Source organism: Bombina bombina, chromosome 3, assembly GCF_027579735.1.
Source record: "Bombina bombina isolate aBomBom1 chromosome 3, aBomBom1.pri, whole genome shotgun sequence".
NCBI lineage: Eukaryota > Metazoa > Chordata > Amphibia > Anura > Bombinatoridae > Bombina > Bombina bombina.
The window spans coordinates 1,277,386,256-1,277,398,263 of record NC_069501.1 but is presented as its reverse complement, the minus strand read 5'-3'; the positions used below and the strand labels follow the sequence as shown (position 1 = coordinate 1,277,398,263).

Below are 12,008 nucleotides of genomic sequence, written 5' to 3'. Positions count from 1 at the left end.
TTTCCCAAAGCATAGGCAGAGTCTCATTTTCGCGCCGGTGTTGCGCACTTGTTTTTGAGAGGCATGGCATGCAGTCGCATGTGAGAGGAGCTCTGATACTTATAAAAGACTTCTGAAGGCATCATTTGGTATCGTATTCCCCTTGGGTTTGGTTGGGTCTCAGCAAAGCAGATACCAGGGACTGTAAAGGGGTTAAAGCTTAAAACGGCTCCGGTTCCGTTATTTTAAGGGTTAAAGCTTCCAAAATTGGTGTGCAATATTTTCAAGGCTTTAAGACACTGTGGTGAAAGTTTGGTGAATTTTGAACAATTCCTTCATGTTTTTTCGCAATTGCAGTAATAAAATGTGTTCAGTTTAAAATTTAAAGTGACAGTAACGGTTTTATTTCAAAACGTTTTTTGTACTTTCTTATCAAGTTTATGCCTGTTTAACATGTCTGAACTACCAGATAGACTGTGTTCTGAATGTGGGGAAGCCAGAATTCCTATTCATTTAAATAAATGTGATTTATGTGATAATGACAATGATGCCCAAGATGATTCCTCAAGTGAGGGGAGTAAGCATGGTACTGCATCATTCCCTCCTTCGTCTACACGAGTCTTGCCCACTCAGGAGGCCCCTAGTACATCTAGCGCGCCAATACTCCTTACTATGCAACAATTAACGGCTGTAATGGATAATTCTGTCAAAAACATTTTAGCCAAAATGAACCCTTGTCAGCGTAAGCGTGGATGCTCTGTTTTAGTTACTGAAGAGCATGACGACGCTGATATTAATATCTCTGAAGGGCCCCTAACCCAATCTGAGGGGGCCAGGGAGGTTTTGTCTGAGGGAGAAATTACTGATTTAGGGAATATTTCTCAGCAGGCTGAATCTGATGTGATTACTTTTAAATTTAAATTGGAACATCTCCGCATTTTGCTTAAGGAGGTATTATCCACTCTGGATGATTGTGAAAATTTGGTCATCCCAGAGAAGCTATGTAAAATGGACAAGTTCCTAGAGGTGCCGGGGCTCCCAGAAGCTTTTCCTATACCCAAGCGGGTGGCGGACATTGTTAATAAAGAATGGGAAAGGCCCGGTATTCCTTTCGTCCCTCCCCCCATATTTAAAAAATTGTTTCCTATGGTCGACCCCAGAAAGGACTTATGGCAGTCAGTCCCCAAGGTCGAGGGAGCGGTTTCTACTTTAAACAAACGCACCACTATTCCCATAGAGGATAGTTGTGCTTTCAAAGATCCTATGGATAAAAAATTAGAAGGTTTGCTTAAAAAGATGTTTGTTCAGCAGGGTTACCTTCTACAACCCATTTCATGCATTGTCCCTGTCACTACAGCCGCATATTTCTGGTTTGATGAACTGATTAAGGTGCTCGATAGTGACTCTCCTCCTTATGAGGAGATTATGGACAGAGTCAATGCTCTCAAATTGGCTAATTCTTTCACTCTAGACGCCTCTTTGCAATTGGCTAAGTTAGCGGCTAAGAATTCTGGGTTTGCTATTGTGGCGCGCAGAGCGCTTTGGTTGAAATCTTGGTCGGCTGATGCGTCTTCCAAGAACAAGCTACTAAACATTCCTTTCAAGGGGAAAACGCTGTTTGGTCCTGACTTGAAAGAGATTATCTCTGATATCACTGGGGGTAAGGGCCATGCCCTTCCTCAGGATCGGCCTTTCAAGGCAAAAAATAGACCTAATTTTCGTCCCTTTCGTAAAAACGGACCAGCCCAAGGTGCTACGTCCTCTAAGCAAGAAGGTAATACTTCTCAGGCCAAGCCAGCTTGGAGACCAATGCAAGGCTGGAACAAGGGAAAGCAGGCAAAGAAACCTGCCACTGCTACCAAGACAGCATGAAATATCGGCCCCCGATCCGGGACCGGATCTGGTGGGGGGCAGACTCTCTCTCTTCGCTCAGGCTTGGGCAAGAGATGTTCTGGATCCTTGGGCGCTAGAAATAGTCTCCCAGGGTTATCTTCTGGAATTCAAGGGACTTCCCCCAAGGGGGAGGTTCCACAGGTCTCAGTTGTCTTCAGACCACATAAAAAGACAGGCGTTCTTACATTGCGTAGAAGACCTGTTAAAAATGGGAGTGATTCATCCTGTTCCATTGAGAGAACAAGGGATGGGGTTCTACTCCAATCTGTTCATAGTTCCCAAAAAAGAGGGAACATTCAGACCAATCCTAGATCTCAAGATCTTAAACAAATTTCTCAAGGTCCCATCTTTCAAGATGGAAACCATTCGAACTATCCTTCCTTCCATCCAGGAAGGTCAATTCATGACCACGGTGGATTTAAAGGATGCGTATCTACATATTCCTATCCACAAGGAACATCATCGGTTCCTAAGGTTTGCATTCCTGGACAAACATTACCAGTTCGTGGCGCTTCCTTTCGGATTAGCCACTGCTCCAAGGATTTTCACAAAGGTACTAGGGTCCCTTCTAGCTGTGCTAAGACCAAGGGGCATTGCAGTAGTACCTTACCTGGACGACATTCTGATTCAAGCGTCGTCCCTCCCTCGAGCAAAGGCTCACACGGACATCGTCCTGGCCTTTCTCAGATCGCACGGCTGGAAAGTGAACGTGGAAAAGAGTTCTCTATCCCCGTCAACAAGGGTTCCCTTCTTGGGAACAATTATAGACTCCTCAGAAATGAGGATTTTTCTAACAGAGGCCAGAAAGACAAAGCTTCTGGACTCTTGTCGAATACTTCATTCCGTTCCTCTTCCTTCCGTAGCTCAGTGCATGGAAGTGATCGGGTTGATGGTAGCGGCAATGGACATAGTTCCTTTTGCGCGCATTCATCTAAGACCATTACAACTGTGCATGCTCAGTCAGTGGAATGGGGACTATACAGACTTGTCTCCAAAGATACAAGTAAATCAGAGGACCAGAGACTCACTCCGTTGGTGGCTGTCCCTGGACAACCTGTCACGAGGGATGACATTCCACAGACCAGAGTGGGTCATTGTCACGACCGACGCCAGTCTGATGGGCTGGGGCGCGGTCTGGGGATCCCTGAAAGCTCAGGGTCTTTGGTCTCGGGAAGAATCTCTTCTACCGATAAATATTCTGGAACTGAGAGCGATATTCAATGCTCTCAAGGCTTGGCCTCAGCTAGCGAGGACCAAGTTCATACGGTTTCAATCAGACAACATGACGACTGTTGCGTACATCAACCATCAGGGGGGAACAAGGAGTTCCCTAGCGATGGAAGAAGTGACCAAGATCATTCTATGGGCGGAGTCTCACTCCTGCCACCTGTCTGCTATCCACATCCCGGGAGTGGAAAATTGGGAAGCGGATTTTCTGAGTCGTCAGACATTGCATCCGGGGGAGTGGGAACTCCATCCGGAAATCTTTGCCCAAGTCACTCAACTTTGGGGCATTCCAGACATGGATCTGATGGCCTCTCGTCAGAACTTCAAAGTTCCTTGCTACGGGTCCAGATCCAGGGATCCCAAGGCGGCTCTAGTGGATGCACTAGTAGCACCTTGGACCTTCAAACTAGCTTATGTGTTCCCGCCGTTTCCTCTCATCCCCAGGCTGGTAGCCAGGATCAATCAGGAGAGGGCGTCGGTGATCTTGATAGCTCCTGCGTGGCCACGCAGGACTTGGTATGCAGATCTGGTGAATATGTCATCGGCTCCACCTTGGAAGCTACCTTTGAGACGAGACCTTCTTGTTCAGGGTCCGTTCGAACATCCGAATCTGGTTTCACTCCAGCTGACTGCTTGGAGATTGAACGCTTGATTTTATCGAAGCGAGGTTTCTCAGATTCTGTTATCGATACTCTTGTTCAGGCCAGAAAGCCTGTAACTAGAAAGATTTACCACAAAATTTGGAAAAAATATATCTGTTGGTGTGAATCTAAAGGATTCCCTTGGGACAAGGTTAAGATTCCTAGGATTCTATCCTTCCTTCAAGAAGGATTGGAAAAAGGATTATCGGCAAGTTCCCTGAAGGGACAGATTTCTGCCTTGTCGGTGTTACTTCACAAAAAACTGGCAGCTGTGCCAGATGTTCAAGCCTTTGTTCAGGCTCTGGTTAGAATCAAGCCTGTTTACAAACCTTTGACTCCTCCTTGGAGTCTCAATTTAGTTCTTTCAGTTCTTCAGGGGGTTCCGTTTGAACCCTTACATTCCGTTGATATTAAGTTATTATCTTGGAAAGTTTTGTTTTTAGTTGCAATTTCTTCTGCTAGAAGAGTTTCAGAATTATCTGCTCTGCAGTGTTCTCCTCCTTATCTGGTGTTCCATGCAGATAAGGTGGTTTTACGTACTAAACCTGGTTTTCTTCCAAAAGTTGTTTCTAACAAAAACATTAACCAGGAGATTATCGTACCTTCTCTGTGTCCGAAACCAGTTTCAAAGAAGGAACGCTTGTTGCACAATTTGGATGTTGTTCGCGCTCTAAAATTCTATTTAGATGCTACAAAGGATTTTAGACAAACATCTTCCCTGTTTGTTGTTTATTCAGGTAAAAGGAGAGGTCAAAAAGCAACTTCTACCTCTCTCTCTTTTTGGATTAAAAGCATCATCAGATTGGCTTACGAGACTGCCGGACGGCAGCCTCCCGAAAGAATCACGGCTCATTCCACTAGGGCTGTGGCTTCCACATGGGCCTTCAAGAACGAGGCTTCTGTTGATCAGATATGTAGGGCAGCGACTTGGTCTTCACTGCACACTTTTACCAAATTTTACAAGTTTGATACTTTTGCTTCTTCTGAGGCTATTTTTGGGAGAAAGGTTTTGCAAGCCGTGGTGCCTTCCATTTAGGTGACCTGATTTGCTCCCTCCCTTCATCCGTGTCCTAAAGCTTTGGTATTGGTTCCCACAAGTAAGGATGACGCCGTGGACCGGACACACCTATGTTGGAGAAAACAGAATTTATGTTTACCTGATAAATTTCTTTCTCCAACGGTGTGTCCGGTCCACGGCCCGCCCTGGTTTTTTAATCAGGTCTGATAATTTATTTTCTTTAACTACAGTCACCACGGTACCATATGGTTTCTCCTATGCTATTATTCCTCCTTAACGTCGGTCGAATGACTGGGGTAGGCGGAGCCTAGGAGGGATCATGTGACCAGCTTTGCTGGGCTCTTTGCCATTTCCTGTTGGGGAAGAGAATATCCCACAAGTAAGGATGACGCCGTGGACCGGACACACCGTTGGAGAAAGAAATTTATCAGGTAAACATAAATTCTGTTTTTTTTTATGTAATTAAACTATATCACTTCTTTTTATATTTCTTCCCGGTGTTTTCTCACCTCCTCCTTCCTTGAGAAGTGCCAGTTTGATATGAGGAATTTGTCAGAACCTTTTCACACAAACTGCATTTTTGTACCTTTATTCCACTGTTGTGTTTATTTTCGTCTGTTTTTCTCTTCTGCTTCTATTACTTTTATATTTTTCTGTTTTTCTTTAATGAATGTAAAATAGTTTTAATGACAGCAGTAATGTGAAATGTAACGGGCGATATTGGCTTTGGCTTCCTATGAATCATATGATCATTGCAGACAATTTGCTTGATACTGCTGTCTTAGCACCAATTAATACGTTTTAGAGGGGAACTGTTCATAAATGTACCCTTAGAAAGCTAACTATGAAAGCATTAATATTACTCTTTATGATCCCTTTTGTATATAGGCTTTATTATAGAATTCATGTTTGTTTGTGTGATGTTTACACAACAACCTATACATCACAGTCTGATTCATTGATGTTGTATCTTTTGTGTAAGATCAAGCTCTTCTGACAGTAAAAGTTTATATCTTTCTGTTTGCTGCAGCTGGTGAAGTTTGGATCAATAAGAACGGAAAAGAGATGTTGCCCGGGAGGAACCCAGAAGACCTGGAAAACTCATTGGACTCAAAGGACCACATCCCGTTGGGTGCAGATCCAGGCAGTTTAGGAGACCATGATGGTGTTATCAACGATGTAAGGGACTTCACTAGCAACCATCTGCAGGGGGATGAGCCGCACACCTCCACTGATGATCTGCGAGGCTTTCGGCACAGCCTGCACTTTCTCGACCAGAGACGAGCTCCAAAGGAAAAGCTTTTCTGCTGTACTGAGTGTGATAAGCGATTTGCTCGAAACTCTGACCTTCTAAAGCATCAGAAAAGCCACCTGGCTGGAGAGAAACCAAATCTGTGCAATGAATGCGGGAAAGTTTTCCGTAGACGAACATCTTTACTCATCCATAAGCGCATCCACACAGGCGAGAGGCCGTACAAGTGCAAGCAGTGTGGCAAGAGCTTTGTGCAGCGGCAGCACCTTACCACTCACATAAAGACGCACACGGGAGAGAGACCGTATCCTTGTAACCAGTGTGGTAAGAGCTATCGCTGGAGATCAGAGCTGCTTAAGCACCAAAAGGTCCATGTTGGGCAGGTGCCAGAAGTGTCTGTAGAATACACACAAGGGTGAGGGCAGAATACAGCTGAATGGTGAAGAAATATTTACTTTTACTGTAAATAGGTATCCTCCGGAGAGGCCTGGTGCCTTGTACATTGGTAGGTGCAAGCTGGCATGGATCGGATTCTGTGCCAGGACTTGGCACTGACCCCTGTGTTAGAGCACGAGGGATAAACTGTTCTGGTGGTGCTGATTTTATGACTCTCATTTGTCTCAGTGGACACCAAACTTTTTGAGTTGGATGGTGACCCACATTTGCACTTTGTGAAATGTGTGTTGCATCCTCAGCATAAAACCGTCCTGCATACGCCAGGCATCTGATGTGAGATGTGCTGAGCACTAAACCAACCTCATCCTACAGATCACCCGGAGCTACATTATCAGACTGTCTTTCATCGGACGTTTGCCAAACATCACACCAGCTTTTAGAGTGAATTTGTTGTATTAACCATTTAATTTTTAAATTAGCAAAGGCGCACGTTTAGCAAATTATTAATTAAGATCTAGTGTGATCTTCTTCCTACCTGACCCCAGGGATACTCACTGCAGCCTTGTGTTTCAATATCTGTTCTATGGCTGCTTCCTATCCTATTTTGTCTTTAGCCTGCTAGATCTCTCTGGTTTTCCTTATTTTCCTAGCCTGGTATACCTCACTGGGCTCTCGGCTGTCCCTAGCCTGGTATACCTCACTGGGCTCTCGGCTGTCCCTAGCCTGGTATACCTCACTGGGCTCTCGGCTGTCCCTAGCCTGGTATACCTCACTGGGCTCTCGGCTGTCACTAGCCTGGTATAGCTCTCTCTGGTCTTTCAGCCTGTCCCTAGTCTGGTATACCTCACTGGACTCTCAGCTGTCCCTAGCCTGGTATAGCTCTCTCTGGTCTTTCAGTCTGTCCCTAGCCTGGTATACCTCACTGGGCTCTCAGCTTCTCCCTAACCTGGTATACCTCTTTGGTCTTTCAGCCTGTCCCTAGCTTGGTATACCTCACTGGGCTCTCAGCTGTCACTAGCCTGGTATACCTCACTGGGCTCTCGGCTGTCCCTAGCCTGTTATACCTCACTGGGCTCTCGGCTGTCCCTAGCCTGGTATACCTCACTGGGCTCTCGGCTGTCCCTAGCCTGGTATACCTCGCTGGGCTCTCGGCTGTCCCTAGCCTGGTATACCTCACTGGGCTCTCAGTTGTCACTAGCCTGGTTTACCTCACTAGGCTCTCAGCTGTCCCTAGCCTGGTATACCTCATTGGGCTCTCGGCTGTCCCTAGCCTGGTATACCTCATTGGGCTCTCGGCTGTCCCTAGCCTGGTATACCTCATTGGGCTCTCGGCTGTCCCTAGCCTGGTATACCTCGCTGGGCTCTCGGCTCTCCCTAGCCTGGTATACCTCACTGGGCTCTCGGCTGTCCCTAGCCTGGTATACCTCACTAGGCTCTCAGCTGTCCCTAGCCTGGTATACCTCACTGGGCTCTCAGCTGTCCCTAGCCTGGTATACCTCACTAGGCTCTCAGCTGTCCCTAGACTGGTATACCTCATTGGGCTCTCGGCTGTCCCTAGCCTGGTATACTTCACTGGGGTTACAGTCTGTCCCTAGCCTGGTATACCTCATTGGGCTCTCGGCTGTCCCTAGCCTGGTATACTTCACTGGGCTGACAATCTGTCCCTAGCCTGGTATACCTCACCGGGCTGACAGTCTGTACCTAGCCTGGTATACCTCACTGGGCTGACAGTCTGTCCCTAGCCTGATATACCTCACTGGGCTGACAGTCTGTCCCTAGCCTGGTATACCTCACCGGGCTGACAGTCTGTCCCTAGCCTGGTATACCTCACTGGGCTGACAGTCTGTCCCTAGCCTGGTATACCTCACTGGGCTGACGATCTGTCCCTAGCCTGGTATACCTCTCTGGTCTTTCAGCCTGTCCCTAGCCTGGTTTACCTCTCTCTGGTCTTTCAGCCTGTCCCTAGCCTAGTATACCTCTCTGGTCTTTCAGCCTGTCCCTAGCCTGGTATACCTCTCTCTGGTCTTTCAGCCCGTACCTAGCCTAGTATACCTCACTGGGTTCTCAGCTGTCCCATAGCCTGGTATACCTCTCTGGTCTTTCAGCCTGCCCCTAGCCTGGTATACCTCTCTCTGGTCTTTCAGCCTGTCCCTAGCCTGGTATACCTCTCTCTGGTCTTTCAGCCTGTCCCTAGCCTGGTATACCTCACTGGGCTGACAGTCTGTCCCTAGCCTGGTATACCTCACTGTGCTGACAATCTGTCCCTAGCCTGGTATACCTCACTGGGCTGACAATCTGTCCCTAGCCTGGTATACCTCACTGAGCTGACAATCTGTCCCTAGCCTGGTATACCTAACTGGGCTGACAGTCTGTCCCTAGCCTGGTATACTTCACTGGGCTCTCGGCTGTCCCTAGCCTGGTATACCTCAATGGGTTCTCGGCTGTCCCTAGCCTGGTATACCTCATTGGGCTCTTAGCCAGTCCCTAGCCTGGTATACCTCACTGGGCTATCGGCTGTCCCTAGCCTGGTATACCTCACTGGGCTATCGGCTGTCCCTAGCCTGGTATACCTCACTGGGCTGACAGTCTGTCCCTAGCCTGGTATACCTCACTGGGCTGACAGTCTGTCCCTAGCCTGGTATACCTCACTGGGCTGACAGTCTGTCCTTAGCCTGGTATACCTCACTGGGCTGACAGTCTGTCCCTAGCCTGGTATACTTCACTGGGCTCTCGGCTGTCCCTAGCCTGGTATACCTCATTGGGTTCTCGGCTGTCCCTAGCCTGGTATACCTCATTGGGTTCTCGGCTGTCCCTAGTCTGGTATACCTCATTGGGTTCTCGGCTGTCCCTAGTCTGGTATACCTCATTGGGCTCTCGGCTGTCCCTAGTCTGGTATACCTCATTGGGCTCTCGGCTGTCCCTAGCCTGGTATACCTCATTGGGCTCTCGGCTGTCCCTAGCCTGTTATACCTCATTAGGCTCTCGTCTGTCCCTAGCCTGGTATACCTCACTAGGCTCTCAGCTGTCCCCTAGCCTGGTATACCTCACTGGGCTGACAATCCGTCCCTAGCCTGGTATACTTCACTGGGGTTACAGTCTGTACCTAGCCTGGTATACCTCACTGGGCTGACGGTCTGTCCCTAGTTTGGTATACCTCACTGGGCTAACAGTCTGTCCCTAGCCTGGTATACCTCACTGGGCTCTTAGCCAGTCCCTAGCCTGGTATACCTCACTGGGCTCTTGGCTGCCCCTAGCCTGGTATACCTCACTGGGCTCTTAGCCAGTCCCTAGCCTGGTATACCTCACTGGGCTGACAGTATGTCCCTTGCCTGGTATACCTCACTGGGCTGACAGTCTGTCCCTTGCCTGGTATACCTCACTGGGCTGACAGTCTGTCCCTAGCCTGGTATACCTCACTGGGTTAACAGTCTGTCCCTAGCCTGGTATACCTAACTGGGCTTACAATCTGTCATTAGCCTGGTATACCTCACTGGGCTGACAGTCTGTCCCTTGCCTGGTATACCTCACTGGGCTGACAGTCTGTCCCTTGCCTGGTATACCTCACTGGGCTGACAGTCTGTTCCTAGCCTGGTATACCTCACTGGGTTGACATTCTGTCCCTAGCCTGGTATACCTCACTCGGCTTTTAGTCTGTCCCTAGCCTGGTATACCTCACTGGGCTCTCGGCTGTCCCTAGCCTGCTATACCTCACTGGGTTAACAGTCTGTCCCTAGCCTGGTATACCTCACTCGGCTTTTAGTCTGTCCTCAGCCTGGTATACCTCACTGGGCTTTTAGTCTGTCCCTAGCCTGGTATACCTCACTCGGCTTTTAGTCTGTCCCTAGCCTGGTATACCTCACTGGGCTCTCAGTTGTCACTAGCCTGGTATACCTAACTGGGCTGACAGTCTGTCCCTAGCCTGGTATACCTCACTGGGCTCTCGGCTGTCCCTAGCCTGGTATACCTCACTGGGCTGACAGTCTGTCCCTAGCCTGGTATACCTCACTCGGCTTTTAGTCTGTCCCTAGCCTGGTATACCTCACTCGGCTTTTAGTCTGTCCCTAGCCTGGTATACCTCACTGGGCTCTCGGCTGTCACTAGCCTGGTATACCTAACTGGGATCTCGGCTGTCACTAGCCTGTTATACCTCACTGGGCTGACAATCTGTCCCTAGCCTGGTATACCTCACTGGGCTGACAATCTGTCCCTAGCCTGGTATACCTCACTGGGCTGACAGTCTGTCCCTAGCCTGGTATACCTCACTGGGCTGACAGTCTGTCCCTAGCCTGGTATACCTCACTGGGCTCTCGGCTGTCCCTAGCCTGGTATACCTCAGTGGGCTCTCGGCTGTCCCTAGCCTGGTATACCTCACTGGGCTGACAGTCTGTCCCTAGCCTGGTATACCTCACTCGGCTTTCAGTCTTTCCCTAGCCTGTTATACCTCACTGGGCTCTCGGCTATCCCTAGCCTTGTATACCTCACTGGGCTGACAGTCTGTCCCTAGCCTGGTATACTTCACTCGGCTTTTAGTCTGTCCCTAGCCTGGTATACCTAATTGGGCTCTCGGCTGTCACTAGCCTGGTATACCTCACTGGGCTCTCGGCTCTCCCTAGCCTGGTATACCTCACTGGGCTCTCGGCTCTCCCTAGCCTGGTATACCTCACTGGGCTCTCGGCTGTCACTAGCCTGGTATACCTCACTGGGCTCTCGGCTGTCACTAGCCTGGTATACCTCACTGTTTTAATAATTTAAAAGATTTTGTCATATTAATAAGTTAAATATAAAGATTGTTTTTTTACTGTAAAATAGATGATGTAAATTTGTAATCCACTTTTATTTAAGGAATTAAAACCTAGGCGCTAGATTGCAGTAAAACAGAACCCGTTGTATTGTAACACAGTGCTGCTAAGAATGGTTATTGAGCTATCCCAAAAACCTACCAGTTCTCCAGTGCCCACAATAACATAGTTGTTTCCCACTCTTCAGCGTCTCTGGTAGGTGATCAGCTACTATCAGTGCATAGTCCTGTGGGTCAGGCCGGATGATCCTGTTTTTATGTTTTTATTTCCCCATATACCTTCATTTACACCAACATGAGACTTGCTACGGAATAATTACATGGTCTACGGAACCTTCTTAACCTTCACGGACTATACACGGAGAATCGTGTTAACACCTCTTTGTCATTTTGCTGTGGCTGAAGCAAAAATGATTTTGAAAAACAAATGTCTTCTTTTGTAACAATAACAAACATTAATGTATTTGAAGCATAAGTGTTATGTTCATGTGATTGTATGAACCTGTGATTTTATTGAACTTCTGTTTCCCTCTCATTTCTTCCTTATTTTCTGTTTCCCAATGAACTCTTAAAGATTGAAGAAGTAGTTAAAGAAAGCGCCCCACAATGTATATGCAGGAGTTACATTTACGCTGCTTTTGGTACCAGTTTGAAGCAAAGTAACAATTTTAAGTTGCCTAAATCTCATAGGCGTATGCTCATATTCCAAAAGCAAAGCTCTCTTCTGATAATTAGTAGCTTAAAGGGACAAAAATCCAATAAGAATTAGTATCTGTCAGCCAGTGAGCAGGAAGTGCACAACTG

At 47.7% G+C, this 12,008-nt stretch overlaps 1 protein-coding gene across 3 annotated transcripts in view; it reads left to right on the top strand.

Annotated features, from left to right (window-relative positions):
- LOC128654737 (zinc finger protein 420) overlaps positions 1-11,722 on the top strand; it is a 193,939-nt gene extending 182,217 nt beyond the window's left edge. For all 3 annotated transcript variants that reach the window (XM_053708834.1, XM_053708832.1, XM_053708833.1), the window contains exon 12: positions 5,789-11,722. In XM_053708834.1, the coding sequence (XP_053564809.1) occupies positions 5,789-6,429 (641 nt within the window). In that variant the 3' untranslated portion in view covers positions 6,430-11,722. The remainder of the gene's footprint in view (positions 1-5,788) is intronic.
- Positions 11,723-12,008: the final 286 nt, after the last annotated feature.